Raw genomic sequence first — 18,301 nt, 5'->3', positions numbered from 1 at the left:
TGTGAACTTAGAGCTAAAGAAAAATGGCAAGGTGGTGGGGGGTGGGGGGGTGCAGCGTGTGTGTGACCCTGAGGCAGCCCCAGGGGGGTCAGCGCTATCCTCGAGGTGGGAGGCAAGCGTGTAGGGTGGGCCCCGTGACAGGAGCCTGCAGGAGGCGGAGCCCAGCGTGGGCAGGTGCGGGGCATCGGGGGGTCCTGTGACTAGGAGCGGGCGACCACCCAACACCAGCGCTGCTGCGGGGGGTTTCAGCTGCCTGTGGTATCAGACAGTGAGTGCAGGGCTGTGATGGGGGCGTCTGCTGATCTTGTAAAAGAGTTACAGGTGCTCTTGGAAGCTCGGCTTCACGCCGTGACACGTACAGTGAAGGGTTAACACTGCGAGGCCTCCTGGACTGTGCTCAAGGCGCTGGGTGACTACAATGAATGGAAACCGTGACTCATCGAACCGTGACTCATGCAGTGCGTGAAGGAAGGAAGGACTGCTCCCAAAGCAGGAACTGGAGGAGCACTGCAGGCGCTGCCCTCCGGGTCCACAGAGGAGGAGAACCTCAGCTGGAGAGGGCCTGGGAGAGCCCAGAGCATGGCCGGCGCTGTCTGTAGGTGAGGGGGGCAGACTGTGGCACTGCAGCACACTGCATGATCACTGGGGAGGTGGCATACTGTGAAAGAGGGCCTGGGAGAGCCCAGAGCATGGCCGGCGCTGTCTGCAGGTGAAGGAAGGGGAGGGGACTGTGGCACTGGAGCACACTGCACTGCAACACTGCATGGTCACAGGGGAGGTGACATACTGTGGAAGAGGGTCTGGGAGAGTGCAGAGCAAGACCAGCGCTGTCTGCAGGTGAAAGGAGGGGAACTGTGGCACTGCAGCACACTGCACTGCAACACTGCATGGTCACAGGGGAGGTGGCATACTGTGGAAGAGGGCCTGGAAGAGCCCAGAGCAGGGCCGACGCGGTCTACAGGTGGAGGGAGGGGGGGGGACTGTGGCACTGCAGCGCACTGAACTGCAACACTGCATGGTCACAGGGGAGGTGGCAACTATGGCAGAGGGTCTGGGGGAGTCCAGAGCAGGACCGGCGCTGTCTGCAAATGAAGGGGGTGCAACAAACTATGGCACTGCAGTGCACTGCACTGCAACACTGCATGGTCACGGGCGGTGGCATACTGTGGAAGAGGGTCTGGGAGAGTCCAGAGGAAGACTGGCGCTGTCTGCGGGTGAAGGGAGGGGAACTGTGGCACTGCAGCACACTGCACTGCAACACTGCATGGTCACAGGGGAGGTGGCATACTGTGGAAGAGGGTCTGGGAGAGTCCAGAGCAAGACCGGCTCAGTCTGCAGGTGAATGGAGGAGAACTATGGCACTGCAGCACACTGCACTGCAACACTGCATGGTCACAGGGGAGGTGGCATACTATGGAAGAGGGTCTGGGGGAGTCCAGAGCAGGACACGCGCTGTCTGCAAGTCAAGGGGGTGCAACAAACTATGGCACTGCAGTGCACTGCGCTGCAACACTGCATGGTGACAAGAGGGGCGGTATACTGTGGAAGAGGGCCTAGGAGAGTCCAGAGCAGGTTAGTCACAGGCACTGTCTGCAGGTGAAGGGAGTGTGACAAACGATGGCACTGCAGTGCACTGCAACATTGCATGGACACAGAGGAGGTGGCATACTGTGGAAGAGGGTCTGGGAGAGTCCAGAGCAGGACCAGCACTGTCTGCAAGTGAAGGGGGTGCAACAAACAGTGGCAGTGCATTGCAACATTGCATGCTCACAGGGGAGGCAGCATGCTGAAGCTGGGGGCCTGGGAGAGTCCAGAGCAGGACAGTCACCTGCGCTGTCTGCAGGTGAAAGGGGTGTGACAAACTATGCCACTTCAGTGCACTGCACTGCAACACTGCATGCTCTCAGGGGAGCCTGCATACTGAGGGAGAGGGCCCGGGAAAGCCCAGAGCAGGACTGGCGCTTCCTGCAAGGGAAGGGAATGTGACAAACTAAGGCGCAGCAGTGCACTGCAACACTGCATGGTCACAGGGGAGGCTGTATACTGAGGGAGAGGGCCTGGGAAGAGTCCAGAGCAAGACTAGTGCTTCCTGCAGGTGAAGGGAGTGTGGCAAACTGTGGCACTGCAACACACCACACCACACTGCATGGGCACAGGGGAGACTGCATACTGGGGGAGAGGGTCTGGAAAATCCCTGAGTCTAACTACAGTAATAAGCATTAGAAGAATTACCCGCCAACCTTTGAGGAAGGTCTCCCACTGTGCTGCAGCCTGTCTTGCTGCCCTTTGATTAACTTTTGATCAGTTCCGCCTGCAGATTCTGCCGCCAGTGGTGGATTATGTGGCAAAGGCAGCAAATCCAGAACCATGCACGAAACGCCATAGCTGCATAATGATGTATTTCCAGTGGCCCTGCGTATGAGGGAGTCTGCGTACTGAGGTAGAGGGTATGGGCGAGCTCACAGGAGGGCTGGGGGTGAGGCTGCCCAGCTAGGCACAGAGGCGCAACTAGAGCCAAATTTCGGGGGGGGGGGGGCTAAGAAAAAGTTTCGGGGGGGGGCTGAATCTTTTAAGCCATAGGCAGAGTGGAGCTGCAGGGGCTCTTAGAAGGGGTGAAACAACAGCGAGGCCCCATTACCATGCAAATGGTCTTTTAAAGAGCTGTGAAGTGCTCGGGTGCGGCTGTGTGTGCCCGGGAAGCTGTCTCATCCCGGGCTGCCACACACGACGGGGGGGGGGGGGGGGGGCTGAAGCCCTGTGAGTCCAATGGGTGTTGCGCGCCTGGCTAGGCACCAGCTGTAGTGTGGTAGTAGGACATGCACCTCGGGAAGGCAGAAATGCTGGAGGAGAGGGGCTGGGAGTGCCCAGAGCAGAACCGGCGCTGCCTGCAGGTGAGGGGGGGTGGGGGGGCTGCCGGGCACCTGGGGTGCACAGCTGTAGTGTGGTAGTAGGCATGCACCTAGGGGGCAGGGATGCTGAAGGAGGGGCTGAGAGAGCCCAGAGCAGGACTGGCGCTGCCTGCAGGTGAGAGGGGGGGTGTCGTGTTCCCCGGACCCCACAGACCACGCAGGACTCGCCGGAGCTTTCAGGTATCTTTTATTTGTTCTCTGTCGTCACACTAGTGGACCCTGACCTCTTGCCCCGAGGTCCTGCTTAGCAATGCCCTTTGTTCCCCTTGCCCCCTCCCCTCACCGGAACTGGTGTCCAGTGTCCCCTGCCCTCTGCCCTTGCGTCCCAGGGTCCTAGTGCCCCTGGTCTGGGCATGACATCTCCCCCTTTGTTGCAAACAAACATTTTTTTTTTTTTTTTTTTTTAGAGAGGGAGAGGGAGAGAGAGATATAGAGAGGGAGAGGGAGAGAGAGATATAGAGAGAGAGAGATAGAGATAGAGATAGAGATAGAGAGAGAGAGAGAGAGATAGAGATAGAGAGAGAGAGAGAGAGAGAGAGGGAGACCGTCTCCACGGACCCTTGTCTCATTACATTTCTTCAATTAGTCTTTTTGTTTTCTTGCATTCTCTTCTCGGTCGTTGCGTTCCGCTGTCCACTTGATCTCTTTCCTCATGTGTCTCTTCCTTCAGTCGTTGCGTTCCGCTGTCCGCTTGATCTCTTTCCTCATGTGTCTCTTCCTTCAGTTCATGTATTGGCAGCTCCTCTCCTTTTGATTTCAATTCTCTGAAATGCGAGCTGTTTCGCGTGATGTGGTATGGCCCTGCTGAAGCCGTTATCATTGGCCCTTTGACTCCTGTCACTGTCAGTGGGTCCTTTGAGAAAACACTGTCTGACTTTCGCACTTGTCTCTGCCGCACTACCACGGTGTCTCCTTCTTCTATTTTTGTGCTTGCCGCGTGTCTTCTCCGATCAGCATATGCCTTCATCTTTTCCTTCGCTTGGGTGTCTCTCGTTGCCACGTCATGTCGCTCTATGCTTTCCTTTTCTTTCACCTGTGGCAACCTCGTCCTGCTCGACCGTCCCAACACCAGCTCCGCCGGGCATCTTCCTGTGGAGCTGTGCGGGGTGTTTCGATAGTCTCTTAGGACCTGGCACAGAGCTTGTCCTATCGAGATCTGCGTCAACTTTGCTCTTTGTATGGCCTTTTTTATTGTTCCCATGAACCGTTCTGCCATTCCGTTTGCTTGTGGCCATAGGGGTGTTATTCGTCGATGATTGATCCCGAGGTATGCCATGAACCTTTTGAATTCTTCGCCTGAAAATGGGGGCCCGTTGTCTGTCTTCAGTGTCTGTGGTGAGCCCCATGCTGCGAAGATGTCGTCCAAGACGGGCAGTGTTGCGTTCGCTGACGTCGAAGCTACCGGCCTCACTATTGGGAACCTGGAGAATTCGTCTATTATTACCAGCAGGTAATTCCCTGTCTCCAGAGGTCCATGGAAGTCAGCCGCCAGTTCCGTCCACACGGCCTTTGGTAGTTTGGACATTTGCAGTGGCTCCGGCTTTGGTGGGGGACCTGTTACCTGGCAGATGTGGCAGTGCATCACGGTCTCTTCCACCATGTTGTCCAGTCCCGGGAACCACACCTTCTCTCGTAGCATTTTTTTCGTTGCCACAATCCCTCGATGTGACTCATGTGCTAGTTCTACTGTTCTTCTTCTCAGAGTTTGTGGAATTACAATTCGAGTGCCTCTCATCATTATTCCATTTTCGCTTTCGGAGAGTTCTCCGCTGATCTTTTTGAATGCGAGCAGTTCTTCTTTTCTCACTCCTTCTTCCCAGTTGTTGTTGTTGTTGACGTGCCTCCATCTTTGTTGTTTCGTCACTTTCATTATTGCTTGCATGGTGGGGTCTTTCCTTGTCTCCTGTTCCAATTCTTCCATTGCTATTGTTGCCGGTGTGTTGAGTTTTAATGCAAAGTTTAGGTATTCCTCCGCCATCGTAGTTGCTTGAGATGCTTGTGGCAGGGGGTGTCTTGACACATAATCCGCCGGATTGTGTTCTTTCCCTGGTTTGTGTATTATTTTGAAATTGTAGTCCATTAGCCGTATCCCCCACCTCTCTATCCTGGGCGGTATTTTTGCATTTGGGTTTCCGTATATTGTTATCAGCGCTTGGTGATCTGTTATTATTGTGAATGGTTTTCCGTAGATGAACATGTGGTAGTGTTCACATGCCCATACTACCGCCAGGCTCTCTTTTTCTGGCTGGGAGTATCCTTTTTCGACATCCGATAGGCTTTTGCTTCCATATGCTACTACATGTCTTGGGGAGTCTTTTCCCGGTTGGTGTTGCGCCAGTATTGCCCCTAGCCCCACTGGACTGGCATCTACTGTCAGCTCAGTGCATAGCCTCCGATCAAAGTATGCTAGGTGGTCTACTGCTGTTACAGCGCTTCTGATCTCCTCAAACGCTTTGCTGCACTTTTCAGTCCATGCGAAACTATGGCCTTGTTTTGTTAGTTCCCTCAGTGGTGCACTTACTGTAGCGAAGTCTTGAATGTACCTTGCACAGTAGCTGGCCAGACCAAGAAATGACCTCACTTCTGCCACGTCACTTGGTTGTTTTGCTCTTTCCAGCGTTTTTACCTTGTTGCGATCTGGTCGCATTCCTTTCTTGGAGAAGATGTGGCCAAAGAATACTAGTTCGTCTCGCTCCAACTCACATTTCTCTTTGTTTAGTGTCAGACCCGCCTGTTCTAAGTGAGAGCACACCTCTCTTAGCGCTCTGTCGTGCTCCTCGTTTGATTTTCCAAATACCAGGATGTCGTCGCTGTAGTTTAGGCTGTTCTTTACCGGCCTTATTACCTGTCGTATTGTCTCTTGAAATATTTCTGCAGCCGACGATACACCGAAGCTCAGACGTTTGTATCTGAACAGGCCTAGGTGTGTGGAAAACGTCGTGATGTATCGAGACTGAGGATCTAGTTCTAGCTGGTGGTATCCCTTGCACAGGTCTAGTTTAGAGAATCGCCTCATGCCTGTTAGGCAGCTGATCATGTCATCAAGGTGTGGTCCGGGATGTCTCTCGCGTTCTATTGCTTTGTTTGGTATCCTCATGTCGACACAAATTCTTATTTTTGACGTATCTTTCTTTGGTACGGCCACAATCGGAGACACCCATGGTGTTGGTCCTTCTGCTCGTTCTATGATGTCTTGCTTTAGTAATGCATCCAATTCCTCTTCTACCTGTGGCTGCAGGTGTATTGGTACCCTCCGATGATGTTGCGCTATTGGCCTTACTGTTTCATCAATGTGTAGTGTTATTTGCCGCCCCTTTAGCTTCCCTAAACCTTGCAGTAGTTTGGGGTATTCATTCAGGATGCTTCCTTTGTCTGATATATTGTAAGTCATTTCAAGCAGACCCATCATCTGAGCCGTGATGTTGCTCAAGAGGCATGGCGCTGGGATGTCGCCCTTTAGCACGTGAATTTCTTCTTTCGTCTTTTTGTCTTTGTATGTCAGTTCTTCTGTGAATTTCCCCATATTTGTTACTGGTGTGCGGGACCCCCAGGTGAAGACTTCAACTCGGGACGGCCTCAAGTTGGGCTTTATTTTCATTTTTTCGTATTCTGACACGCACATGATGTTACACGTTGCGCCACTGTCTAAAACGAACTTTGCTTTGTGTGACCCTACACCTATTGTCACCGATTCTGTCTTTTTCATCTTGCTTTTATCTGCCAGACATATGCTTTCTCTGCTTTCGCCCTCCTCATTTTGTTCGGTACTGACATCCGACATGAGGTATAGTCGTCCCGTCGGTGCCTCTTCTTTTTCTTCTTCTCCTTCTGATCCTATTGAGGGGCTCCTTGCTCCTGTGTCGACGTGTCGGACATGCCTGCTGGCTGGTACTCGTGGCCTTTCTGTTCTTCCTCTATCATTCCTGAATTGCATTCCTTGACACACACTGGCATAGTGATTTCTCCCATTGCATTTCCGACAAGTCTGACCAAATGCCGGACACGGCCCTCGATGTGGAAATTCAAGTCCGCACCTGTAACACGTTCCTTCCGGTCGTTTCTTCACAGTCTGGTCATTTCTGTCTTTTTTCCATCCACTTGTGCGGTTGTTGTTTGTCATTCGGTGCACTTGGTCCACTGACCGTTCCTTTCCTCGTTCCATTTCCTTTGCTTGTGCTGTCGCTCTTGCTTCCGCTCTTGCTAGTGATAGGATGCTTTCTAAAGACGTTGGTTCTTTTAGAATTCTTGCGCGAAATTCTGTGTCACGGCAGCCCTCTATGATGCGCAGTCTGATTGCTTGTTCGTTGTCGAATTTGTCAAATTCGCAGTGTGTTACTAGCTTTCGCAGTCTCGTTGCAAAGTCATCCAGCGTTTCGTCTTGTTGCTGGAAAGCGATCGTGAAAGTGTATCGCTCAAAATCAACATTTCTCTGCGGGTCAAATTTGTTTGTCAGGCACGCCTTTAGTTTGTCGTAGGTGGTAGTCTCCTCTTTTGGCAGTGTTACAAGTAGGTCTTCAACCTCATCTCCTGCCAAATTTAGGAATAGGCCTAGTTGTTTCGCTGCTGTCACATCAGTCGCTTCCATGTATCTTTCAAAACGCCTGATCCATTTCTCCCACCGTATTCCTGCTTGTGGCTCTGATGGGTTAAATGGTAGTGGTCTTCGATATTGCGCATTTTGTCTTTCTGCCATCCTTTTCTTTTGTTGCTGCCTCTTTATTTGCCTTTGCCAATGCTTGTTTTCACTTCTGTTTCTTCTTTACTTGTCTTCGCCAATGCTTCTTTAGTTGCTTCTTGTCTTTTTTTTTTTTGTCTTTACCAGTGCTTGTTTTCTATTTCTGGTGTTTCTGCTATTGTCTTTGCCAATGCTTGTTTCCCACTTATGGTGTCTGTTTATTTGCCTTTGCCAGTGCTTCTTTAATCCATTCTGGTGCTTGTTTGCCGTTGCCAATGCTTGTTTTTCCTTCTTTTGCTGTTCTATTTGGCACTTCTTTATCACTGCCTGACCTCAAAATGGCCGCCGCGCTGTTCTATCTTCCTATTGGTCTGTTCGCCTGACTTCAAAATGGCCGCCGGTGGTCTCGCGATACTTTTTCATCCAATCGGGGCTCTGCCTGACTTTAAAATGGCCGCCCGCAGCTTCCTAACGCTTGCTGTCCTTATGTCTGCCTGACCTTGCCCTCTTCTCGCGATATTTCGCGCTCCAAATAGCGCGCGTCCACTCGGCTTTGAATCTCCTTACCGGGTGATGTAGGACAGTCTTCCTGCGGTCGATTACTGTCGGGGTGGGCTCCCCCGCCGTGTCTACTTCGATGGCTGCACACACGAGTCAGGGTGGGCTCCTGGTCTCGATTTCCAGTGTCTTTCGACGCCTCGGACCGCCACTCTTCCAATCTTCTGCTGGGCACTTGTGATCACGCACCTTCGTCGCCAGTTGTCGTGTTCCCCGGACCCCACAGACCACGCAGGACTCGCCGGAGCTTTCAGGTATCTTTTATTTGTTCTCTGTCGTCACACTAGTGGACCCTGACCTCTTGCCCCGAGGTCCTGCTTAGCAATGCCCTTTGTTCCCCTTGCCCCCTCCCCTCACCGGAACTGGTGTCCAGTGTCCCCTGCCCTCTGCCCTTGCGTCCCAGGGTCCTAGTGCCCCTGGTCTGGGCATGACAGGGGGGGGGGGGCTGCCAGGCACCAGGGGTGCACAGCTGTAGTGTGGTAGTAGGCATGCACCTAGGGGGCAGGGATGCTGAAGGAGGGGCTGAGAGAGCCCAGAGCAGGACTGGCGCTGCCTGCAGGTGAGAGGGGGGGGGGGGGGCTGCCAGACACCAGGGGTGCACAGCTGTAGTGTGGTAGTAGGCATGCACCTAGGGGGGCAGGGATGCTGAAGGAGGGGCTGAGAGAGCCCAGAGCAGGACTGGCGCTGCCTGCAGGTGAGCGGGGGGGGGGGGGCTGCCAGGCACCAGGGGTGCACAGCTGTAGTGTGGTAGTAGGCATGCACCTAGGGGGCAGGGATGCTGAAGGAGGGGCTGAGAGAGCCCAGAGCAGGACTGGCGCTGCCTGCAGGTGAGAGGGGGGGGGCTGCCAGGCACCAGGGGTGCACAGCTGTAGTGTGGTAGTAGGCATGCACCTAGGGGGGCAGGGATGCTGAAGGAGGGGCTGAGAGAGCCCAGAGCAGGACTGGCGCTGCCTGCAGGTGAGCGGGGGGGGGGGGGGCTGCCAGGCACCAGGGGTGCACAGCTGTAGTGTGGTAGTAGGCATGCACCTAGGGGGGCAGGGATGCTGACAGAGAAGGGCTGGGAGCAGGGCCGGCGCTAGGCATGGACAGCTGCCCAGGGCCCCGCGCCGGATCGCAGCCAGGGGGCTTCGCGCTTTCAAAAAGAGTTTCGTGCCCTAGGGGGCCAGGAGGCCCAGGGGATTTCGATCAGTGTCGAGCGGCTGGTCCGTCTCTCTTGGCCTGATCGCAGCATCTGCAGGAGGATAGCGGCGATCAGACGGGTAATTTAAAGCCCTTATGTGTGAAGTGCCCCCGCCCCTGTGTGGATGAAAAGCAGGGGCGCCTCACAACGAGAACCGCTCAGCTCGCCCAGGATGAGGGAAGGAGCACAGAGGGGAGTGAAGGGGCACAACAAACCAGGGCTCGAGTCGGGGTACCACGCGGGTGGACGGCGTCCCCCCACTTATTTTACCGGGTGGACGCCGTCCCCCCTGCGCAAAAGCTGGCCGCATTGAGGGCTTCACGAGGAAAACATAATCCCAGCACACCACCAAATAAAGCAAGAGAGGAAACGGCGCGCGCTCACAAGGGGGCCGGGTTTGGAATAGGAATGAAGTGTGATGACAACGCCGAGGTTTGCTGGTGGCAGCTTGCCCCCTTCACCTTTCGTGACGACACTTCCTATCGTGACGTCACTTCCGGTGACACCACCTAACTTGGAGCGTCCCCCCACTTCTTTTTTTAGGACTTGTGCCCTGCAACAAACAGAATAAAGTGAGAGGTAGGGGCACAGCAGCCAGACACCATGAGTGCGCAGAGGGGCAGATTCAGAGTGGAAATGTGGCCGGACTGGGGCTTAAGTGTGCTGGGGCCCTCGAGTCCTTACCCGCTGGTAAATTAAAAGGTGCATTAAAACGGACATTGCTGCAGGCCCCTCTCGGACCCCATATTCATGTCCTTTGCTTTACCTGCAAAATCAATGACCCGGTGTCTGCAGAATAAACGTGTAACACAGCGGCCGGGTTGGACTGGCAAGAGGGCACTCGGGCAGTGTGTGAGGGTCTAATCTGTCAGGTTAGTCTGTGCGCCGCTTTTTGGGCTGTTTGTGGGCCTGCTTTATGGCCAGGTGAGCGAATGTTTACTGTTGATTTTCATGATGTTAAAACAAGCATTGCCTGCAGCAAAATCAAATCTATGCAGTCTCCCATACCTTACAAACACGTACACAAACTGCCCTAAACAATATAGCATCATAGATGCAAAATAATTTTCTGAAATTAAATGGAGAGAAAACGGAGGTACTGGTGTTGGGAAAACAGAAAGACCTCTGGAACCAGCAACATTGGCCGTGCAAAATGGGGGATCTCCCATCCCCCGCGCCACAAGTCCGTAAGGTAGGCATCGGAATTGATGATGCGCTCAGTATCCATCCCCAGTCAGTCAAAGTCGCAGCAACCTGCTTCACCATCATTAAATGGCTGCGGAAAATGTGTTGGCTGCTACCAGAAGCGACTAGAAAAACCGTAGTCGATGCCTTAATCACATCAAGGCTTGATTCCGGGAATGTGCTCTATGTGGGATCAAACACATCGGTAATTCACAGACTACAGATGGCGCAAAATGCCGCAGTTAGACTTCTATGTGGAGTCCCTAAGACCAGCCCCATCGCGACGTATCGACGCAAACTACACTGGCTGAAATTCGAGAGTGGAATAAAATTCAAGGCACAAAATTAAATCCCGCAGGGCTCCCAGCTACCTGCTGGCCCTGGCCAAGCCATACCTTCCTTCTCGCAATCGTCGATCAGCCACCCAAGGAAGGTTTGTTGTCCCCAAATTCAAATTAGCCCAGATGGGCGGCAAATCCTTCTCACACCTAGGCCCCTCACTTTGGAATTCTCTTTCCACTGCTCTCCATAATATTAATAATCCACATTTGTAAAGCGCGAACAATCACCCGTAAGGGTCTCTAGGCACTGGGGACCGTCGGGAAGATTATGCAAGCTCCGGAATCTGGGGATCGAACCGCGATCCCCAGATTCCGGAGTCAGTCGCCCTGGCCGCGGCGCCACACCTAGGAGACAAACTATATCAAGTTCCGTAAGTAGCTTAAAACCTGGCTGTTCGATAAATAGAATGCTTTTTTATCACGCCTTGACCTGCTTCTGCGCCGGAAAACCCTTTTTGGGTAGCTGTCGCGCATTATAAATTAAAAAACTAAACTAAACAGCATGTCTTTACAAGTTAGAAACTGCCCTCATTTTGAAACATGGGACACTTTTCTGCTAACTAATTCACTAATAGGGGCCACTTTTATTTGGTGCGGGGCCTATTTCCTGACCCAGTCTCACACTGCATGTTAGAGTCATCCATGGCAGCGATTTTGTTCCTGTTTATATTTGCCATGCTCTACTTAATCTTGCGTTCCCCAGGAGTGCTAGCTGTGTCCAGGATGTGTGTTTCTGTATTTCATCTCACAGCACATTACTCTTGGATGATGCACCCTTTGTAGTGAGTCGCCTCCAGGTGTTTAGAACAGGCTACATTTGAGTGCTTTGGAGTTGAGGCTGAAGGCAGTACAACTTTCACACTGTGCCTCGCTGTGGGTCAAAAAGGTGCCAGGAGTATATGGTCATTCAATACATGGCGTCTCTGCAGAGCACACAGAGCAACGGTCCTGTATTCCAGTTGCAGTTGGTATTCTGTGCAAATGTGTGTGACGGAGCTACTCATTGGTCAAAACAGTGACACGGTGAACGTAAAATAATTCATTGTTGTTACTCATTTATCCTAAACGCCCATTGACAAAAAAGCAGTACCCCCGGCTGTTTTTAGATGTGAGTCAGTTGTTGTCTTATATTTCTGGATTCAATCACAGAAAGCTGCGGGAAAGATGAGAAAGAGAGCAGAGCCTTGAGGGGGAGGTGGATTCATCTACAAGAAATGAGAAGATGCTCCGGGAGGATGGAAGGGGAGGGGCGGATGTGAATGAAGCCGAACAAGGAAAGAAGTAATGAGGCTGGGGAGGGATGAGAGTTGAAGGGGAGTGTATGGATAAGATGTGTGGTCAGCGTCAGATTGGTAACGCGGGCACTTGGGCAATGCCCGAGGGGCCAGTGCCGAGTTCCAACTGTGGGCTGCTTCTTCGAGCAGTCTAGGGGGCCGATTTGATGTCTCTGTTGTTCGAAAACAGCCAACGTCCCAGTGGGTGTCTGAGTGGCCTTTCTAGAGGCAGATGGGCGCTCATTACCGTTTAGCTTAGCAACAGGCAGAGGTATCACTCCCTTTCTCTCGCTGGCCGGCCCATTAATGTATGCATACTGAGCGGGGCAGGGGGCCTGAGCAGAAGTGGCCTCACTTGTTTTCAGGTGTGCTTCACCATTGTCAACTAATGCGTGCATTATTTTCACCAATTTTTTAAAAATAAAATGACACCGTAGCAGTGATTTGAGGAAAGGCATTATTCGAATGTGGGTCGATTTTTTTTTTTTACGTGCCCGGGCCGATTTTTAATCCCAATCCAACCCTGTGTGTGGTTATAAGAGAGACAGAACCAGTAAGGGAACATACGCAGAGTGGAGAGAGAAGCATTGGTGAGAGATGGATGGAAGAAAGCTGGACCACTGAAAGATATCAGAGGTTGTGCGGGATGAGACAGGAGGGGAGAGGTGGAAGTTAGAAGGGTCAGAAACAGCAAGAGAAATTTGAATCCTAGAAAAAAGAAGTCAACTTCCAAATCTTTCATAAAAAGTCATTTACTCATCGACTGAGGGCCTGCTTCTGACAACGCTAGGAGTTTGCAGTAGCGTTTGTGCCGTATCAGTTTATTTGTGGCTGACTCTTGATCGAAGAGTTAGAGCAGCCTTAATACTACTAAAAGTTAGCACCACATTTGACACGGTTTCCCAGCCAGTGCTTATAAATCAACTAGTACAACCTGGAATGTAAGTGTCCCCTGGAGGGGTGTACCGCTATCCGGTTTGAGAAATCTGAAACAATCCGCTCACCACCTATTTCTATTATGTCCTAAACCGCTGTTCAATCGATGTCATTCCCAGTCAGCCTCGCTCATACAGTCCTTTGGTTTCTTGCTGATAGCTTGCCCATATTGATACCCAAACATCACTTCCCTCAGTGGCAATCTGGTCTCTGCTCAAGAATAGGTTTGTACATGCATGCTAACAGTTGATTTCTGAATGAAGACAAATTCATTAAAACCTTAAAGGGACGGATCAAGGGTTCTCATTTTTAAAGGATCTCACACCATATGGTGTTCTCTTTGGTGGCCGGTGGAGCTGGGCCAATCGCCCGCACTGGTGTAGTCGGCAAAAAAATCTTGGATGCATTTTCCAGCATGTTCTCTTTTTTATTCGGAACAGATTAACCATGTTTCATCCTCTTGCTTTTACTACATCCATAAGCATTACAAGATCATTCCTTTTCTCCCCTCGCACTGCAGTGAAGCTGTCGTGCAGTCGGTTATCTCCTCAGTAGATTAGTATGCCCTCTCTCGTGGCTTTCTGGCTTCTAGCATTCAGTACCCTTCAAATCATTCAGGACAGCGCTAGGCTCCTCATGTGAGACTGCTGCATCTCAATGCTATTTCTTCTCAACTTTCTGCTGTTTTTGTTTTGATATGAAACCCCACATCTGCAAGGCACTATCCAGTTGTCATTCTGCTCTGCATGAAAAGGGTTCTTTCTTTCGACAGCACTCCGTACTGTTCACTCCAGAATACGATACTCCGTGCCATCCAAACTGCCATCCTAAAATGTAGATGGTCCTCATTGGAGACAGATCCTTCTCCTTTCTAGTCGTGCTGGACTGGGACTCTCTTCCTCTTGAGCTATGGCGTGACTCCAGTTTTTTGGAAAAACACTTAAAACTGTCCTTTCTCCACATTAGTAGAGTCTGCACCTCTCCTTTGGAGCTCTCTTAGTGCCAGAATCCCAATTTGCATATCATTTTCATTCATCCCATTCAAGAGAACAATAAGTTACATTCATTTAATGTATTTCCACTTATTAGAGATTCAAAATGTATGTACGTATTTTATTAGGATTATTAATGCTACTTCTATCCATTTTACTTATATCAAAACTAGGCAAGTAGCTTCTTGCAAAGCAGCTTCAAACAGTGCCATATAATTAATGTCCAATTGATATTACCTCCTATGAGGTCACTTCCTGTCAGGTTAAATCTTATGCAAATTATAGAAGCCTCGCATGATCCTATTCTGCCCGGGGCCCCACAAATCCTAGGTCCGGCCCTGGCTGGGAGGGCCCAGAGAAGGACCGGCGCTGCCTGCAGGTGAGGGGGAGGAGGCTGCCAGGCACCAGGGGTGCACAGCCGTAGTGTGGTAGTAGGCATGCACCTAGGAGGGGCAGGGATGCTGGAGGAGAAGGGCAGGGAGGGCCCAGAGAAGGACCGGTGCTGCCTGTAGGTGAAGGGGGGGGGAGGCTGCCAAGCACCAGGGGTGCACAGCCGTAGTGTGGTAGTAGGCATGCACCTAGGAGGGGCAGGGATGCTGAAGGAGGGGCTGGTAGAGCCCAGAGCAGGACTGGCGCTGCCTGCAGGTGCGGCTGCCAGGCACCAGGCGTGCACAGCCGTAGTGTGGTAGTAGGCATGCACCTAGGAGGGGCAGGGATGCTGGAGGAGAAGGGCAGGGAGGGCCCAGAGTAGGACCGGCGCTGCCTGCAGGTGAGGGGGAGGAGGCTGCCAGGCACCAGGGGTGCACAGCCGTAGTGTGGTAGTAGGCATGCACCTAGGGGGGGCAGGGATGCTGGAGGTTAAGGGCAGGGAGGGGCCAGAGCAGGACCGGCGCTGCCTGCAGGTGAGGGGGGGAGGCTGCCAGGCGCCAGGGGTGTACAGCCGTAGTGTGGTAGTAGGCAGGCACCTAGGGGAGGCAGGGGTGCTGACAGAGAGGGGCTTGGAGAGCCCAGAGCAGGACCGGTGCTGCCTGTAGGTGAAGGGGGGGAGGCTGCCAGGCACCAGGGGTGCACAGCTGTAGTGTGGTAGTAGGCATGCACCTAGGAGGGGCAGGGATGCTGGAGGAGAAGTGCTGGGAGAGCCCAGAGCAGGACCGGCGCTGTAAGAAAGTGGCTCTGTATATACTGTTCCCAAATAGGTACAGGGTGTACAGAGTCCACAGTCCCCAGAGGTTTGACAGAGGCTAAAGTTAGATATAAACTTACTCTCTAAAGTGGTAGCTTGGTCGAGCAGTAAGGCAGTATCAATTCAATTCAATAGTTCTTTATTCGGATGTTAAAAACACCATAAAAGCACATGTACACAATACAGAAACTTTTTTTTTTTTTTTTTTTTTTTTTAAAAAAGCAATTAAATCAATCAAGTAAGAACATTTGATGAGAATAAAAACAGTCGTATCACCTGACAGGTACACAACTTCTTAACGGACGCAGTTTAAACCTGACCTTTGGTTGATCTTAGTCTCAGTGCTACTTTGATGAAATTCAGAATACAGCACAAAGTCAGTGGGTCAGCGGCCCTTTGTAAGAACAATAGTGCTGAGTTTGCCTGAGTCAAATTAGCCCTTTTCAGGATATCAATTAGAAAACTTCGCCTGGGTATGGAATAATAAGAACAAAAGAATACAAAATGAAGGGTGTCCTGCGGAGACCGATTGTCGCAGCCGCAGGCGCCCTTCTGCTCAATCGGTACAATGTATCCTTGTGGGTCCGCCAATAAATAGGGTAAAAGATTGAGCCTAAAACGGGATATTAAAAATCTATCCTGTGCATTATGCATTAAACAGAGATAGGGTTCCAATCCCACAGTAGTCTTGATGTGACTGTGCGAATTCACTGACTTTTTAGACCCTTCTTCCATCATCCTGGTTGTATTTCTTTGGGCCACAAACAAACTTTTTACCATTGGTTTGTCCTGGGCTCTGATCACTGATGGGTTGGTAAAAAGTTCTATGTGACCCAACTTCTCTAAGGTAGCCATAACATATTTAAACCAGGGTATCTTCATGCATTTCTCTCTTCCTAGACAATCGCTCAGTATTAGTCTACTTAACTTGGCTTCTGTGTTTAACCAAATATTGAGCCACGCCAGGATCGGTCTGAGCTTAACCGTGTCTTCGATGTATGGCCTCCCTAGCTCTCTGTGGGCAATGATGGCTGGGGTACTCTGCGGGATTTTGAGTATGGACCGGAATATTTTATTTTCCTCCCGCTGTAATTGTGTTATATTTACAAAACCCCAGACTTCAGCTCCATACAGAACTTTGGAACAGCAGATGGAATTATACAAATGCAATACTTGTTCTGGGGACCATCTACCTAGTCTGCGCCCATAACTGATCACTGCACCATTTGAGGATATTAATTTCCCGCATCTCTCTTCTACCAGGGATGTGAGTAAGGCAGTGTTGGACTTGGCCCTTCTGGCAGGTTCACCCCTGAACTTTTTTGCTTTTTACTGGTGATTTTTTGGTTTATGCGCACTTTCCCTGTGTCCCAGGGTAAAGTGCGTGCGCGCTCTGAGTGCATGTGGTGAGATAGGCCTGCCCTCCCATAGGAATGCATGGGGAATGTATGTGTCCCTAGTAGTTCCTGATGCGTGGGGTGTGCAGGCCCGAGTTTGGTATGTGCGGACTCGTGGGAGTGAATGCTGCGCGATGATGTGTGCGGCGTGCATGTACCTAGTGTGGAAGTGCCACTTCTAGAAGTGGGCACTTCTGTGTGCAGTGTGTCTGTCGCGTGATTGGCTGATCATGTCATGTGACGGGCTAGGGATTCCCCAGAGTCAGGATGAGTCACCCAGTGGTGAATGGGGAGATCAGCAGCTAGATGGGTGGGAGGAGTACACCTGGGTCCTGAATAGGACAGGGTTTTCCACACACAATGCTGGCCCCGCCCCCTGCGGTGCGACTGACGACCCTAGCCCTGCCAATGAATAGAGTGAGGGGCTGAGCACATCAAGGGTGCTCCCCAACCAGCTGCGACTGGTTTTCCCCCTCACCCTGAACCCAGAACAAAGGGGTTTGCTGTATAAAAATGGGGCTGTGTCCCCACAGAAACTGTTCTCTTCTTGGATCCTGACAGAGGGGGGCTGGCTGCTGGTGGGGCCCAGGAGGGACCGCCATGGGGGCTACCTCCCTGCTGGAGGGCCCTGTGTGCTGGCCCCTGGGCCCTACCTTGCCCCCTGGATGCCCTCAGGACCGTGGGGACCTTTTTGCTGGTCCTTTTGCTTTACCAAGGCTTGGTCCAGCCTTCTAGCGCCCTGGGAGCGCTACCTTGCTTTATGTTGCCCGTAGGAGGAGCTGGGGCTGTGCAGCGTCGCGCTGCTGAGAGCAGGAGAGAGGGAATCCCCAGCTTAGGGATTCTCCCCATGTTGCGTGCTTTCGCGGGTGCCCACCCCGCTTATTTGGTCGTTAATAGCGGGAGCCTACTCCGCTTTATGTTGTTAAATATATGCAGGTGCCCACCCTGCGTCTTCGTCTCGACTTCCTAATTCATGCGGGTGCCCACCCCGCGACTTTGCCGTGATCAATGCGGGAGCCCACCCCGCTTATGTCCGCTTCATCTTTATTCTACGTTGCGGGTGCCTACCCCGCGATTCGCCTGTTGAAAATCACCGCTGCGGCCCGAGTCGCGGCAAAAACGAAAGTCAGGCGAGAAGGTGCCTGGCGGCGGGCGGGACTTCCGGTTTTGCAGAGGAAGTCCCGCGCACGCCCCGGCAGCCGGAGGAGACGTCCGGAGCCCCGTAGGCTCCATGCCGAAGTCCCGGTCCCAGAAGAGGGACCGGGCGATGAGCAGAGTGCCGGCGCCAGGAGTGAGGCGGGGCTCCCCAGAGCGAGGGAGAGCCCCGCGTTGCCGGCAGGAGGGAGAAGAGACAGAAGGAGTCCGATCACACAGCCCCGGTGAGTAGGGGCTATCTTCCATGTTGTGGGTGCCGGTCCCAGACCGGCCTATGTCCTGAGCGCCCCCCCCCGATAGGGGGGGCGCGCTCCAACGACGGGGCACATCGTTGAAGAGCCTGTGAGGCTCCACCGAGGCCATCCTTATTTCAGAGCGCGAGTACGCTCCAAAGTCGGGGGCATGAGTGTTTTGAGCGCTAGGCGCTCCAACCTGGGGGCCATTTGATATTTAGAAGTCCCAGGGGGACTTGGGGGCCAATTGTTCTAGAGCCACGAGGCTCCAACGCTTGGGCAC

At 52.3% G+C, this 18,301-nt stretch overlaps 1 protein-coding gene across 2 annotated transcripts in view; it reads left to right on the top strand.

The window, feature by feature from the left end:
- The first annotated feature begins 433 nt into the window (after nucleotides 1-433).
- LOC146822508 (uncharacterized) overlaps nucleotides 434-18,301 on the top strand; it is a 698,810-nt gene continuing 680,942 nt past the window's right edge. The window contains exon 1 of one of the 2 annotated variants that reach the window (XM_085613620.1): nucleotides 434-599. In XM_085613620.1, the coding sequence (XP_085469746.1) occupies nucleotides 454-599 (146 nt within the window). In that variant the 5' untranslated portion in view covers nucleotides 434-453. The remainder of the gene's footprint in view (nucleotides 600-18,301) is intronic. The other variant, XM_085613621.1, reaches the window with a different exon arrangement.

This window comes from Triturus cristatus, chromosome 6 (assembly GCF_964204655.1).
Source record: "Triturus cristatus chromosome 6, aTriCri1.1, whole genome shotgun sequence".
Lineage (NCBI taxonomy): Eukaryota > Metazoa > Chordata > Amphibia > Caudata > Salamandridae > Triturus > Triturus cristatus.
The sequence above is the reverse complement of the archived record's forward strand: the minus strand, read 5'-3'. Positions and strand labels throughout refer to the sequence as shown.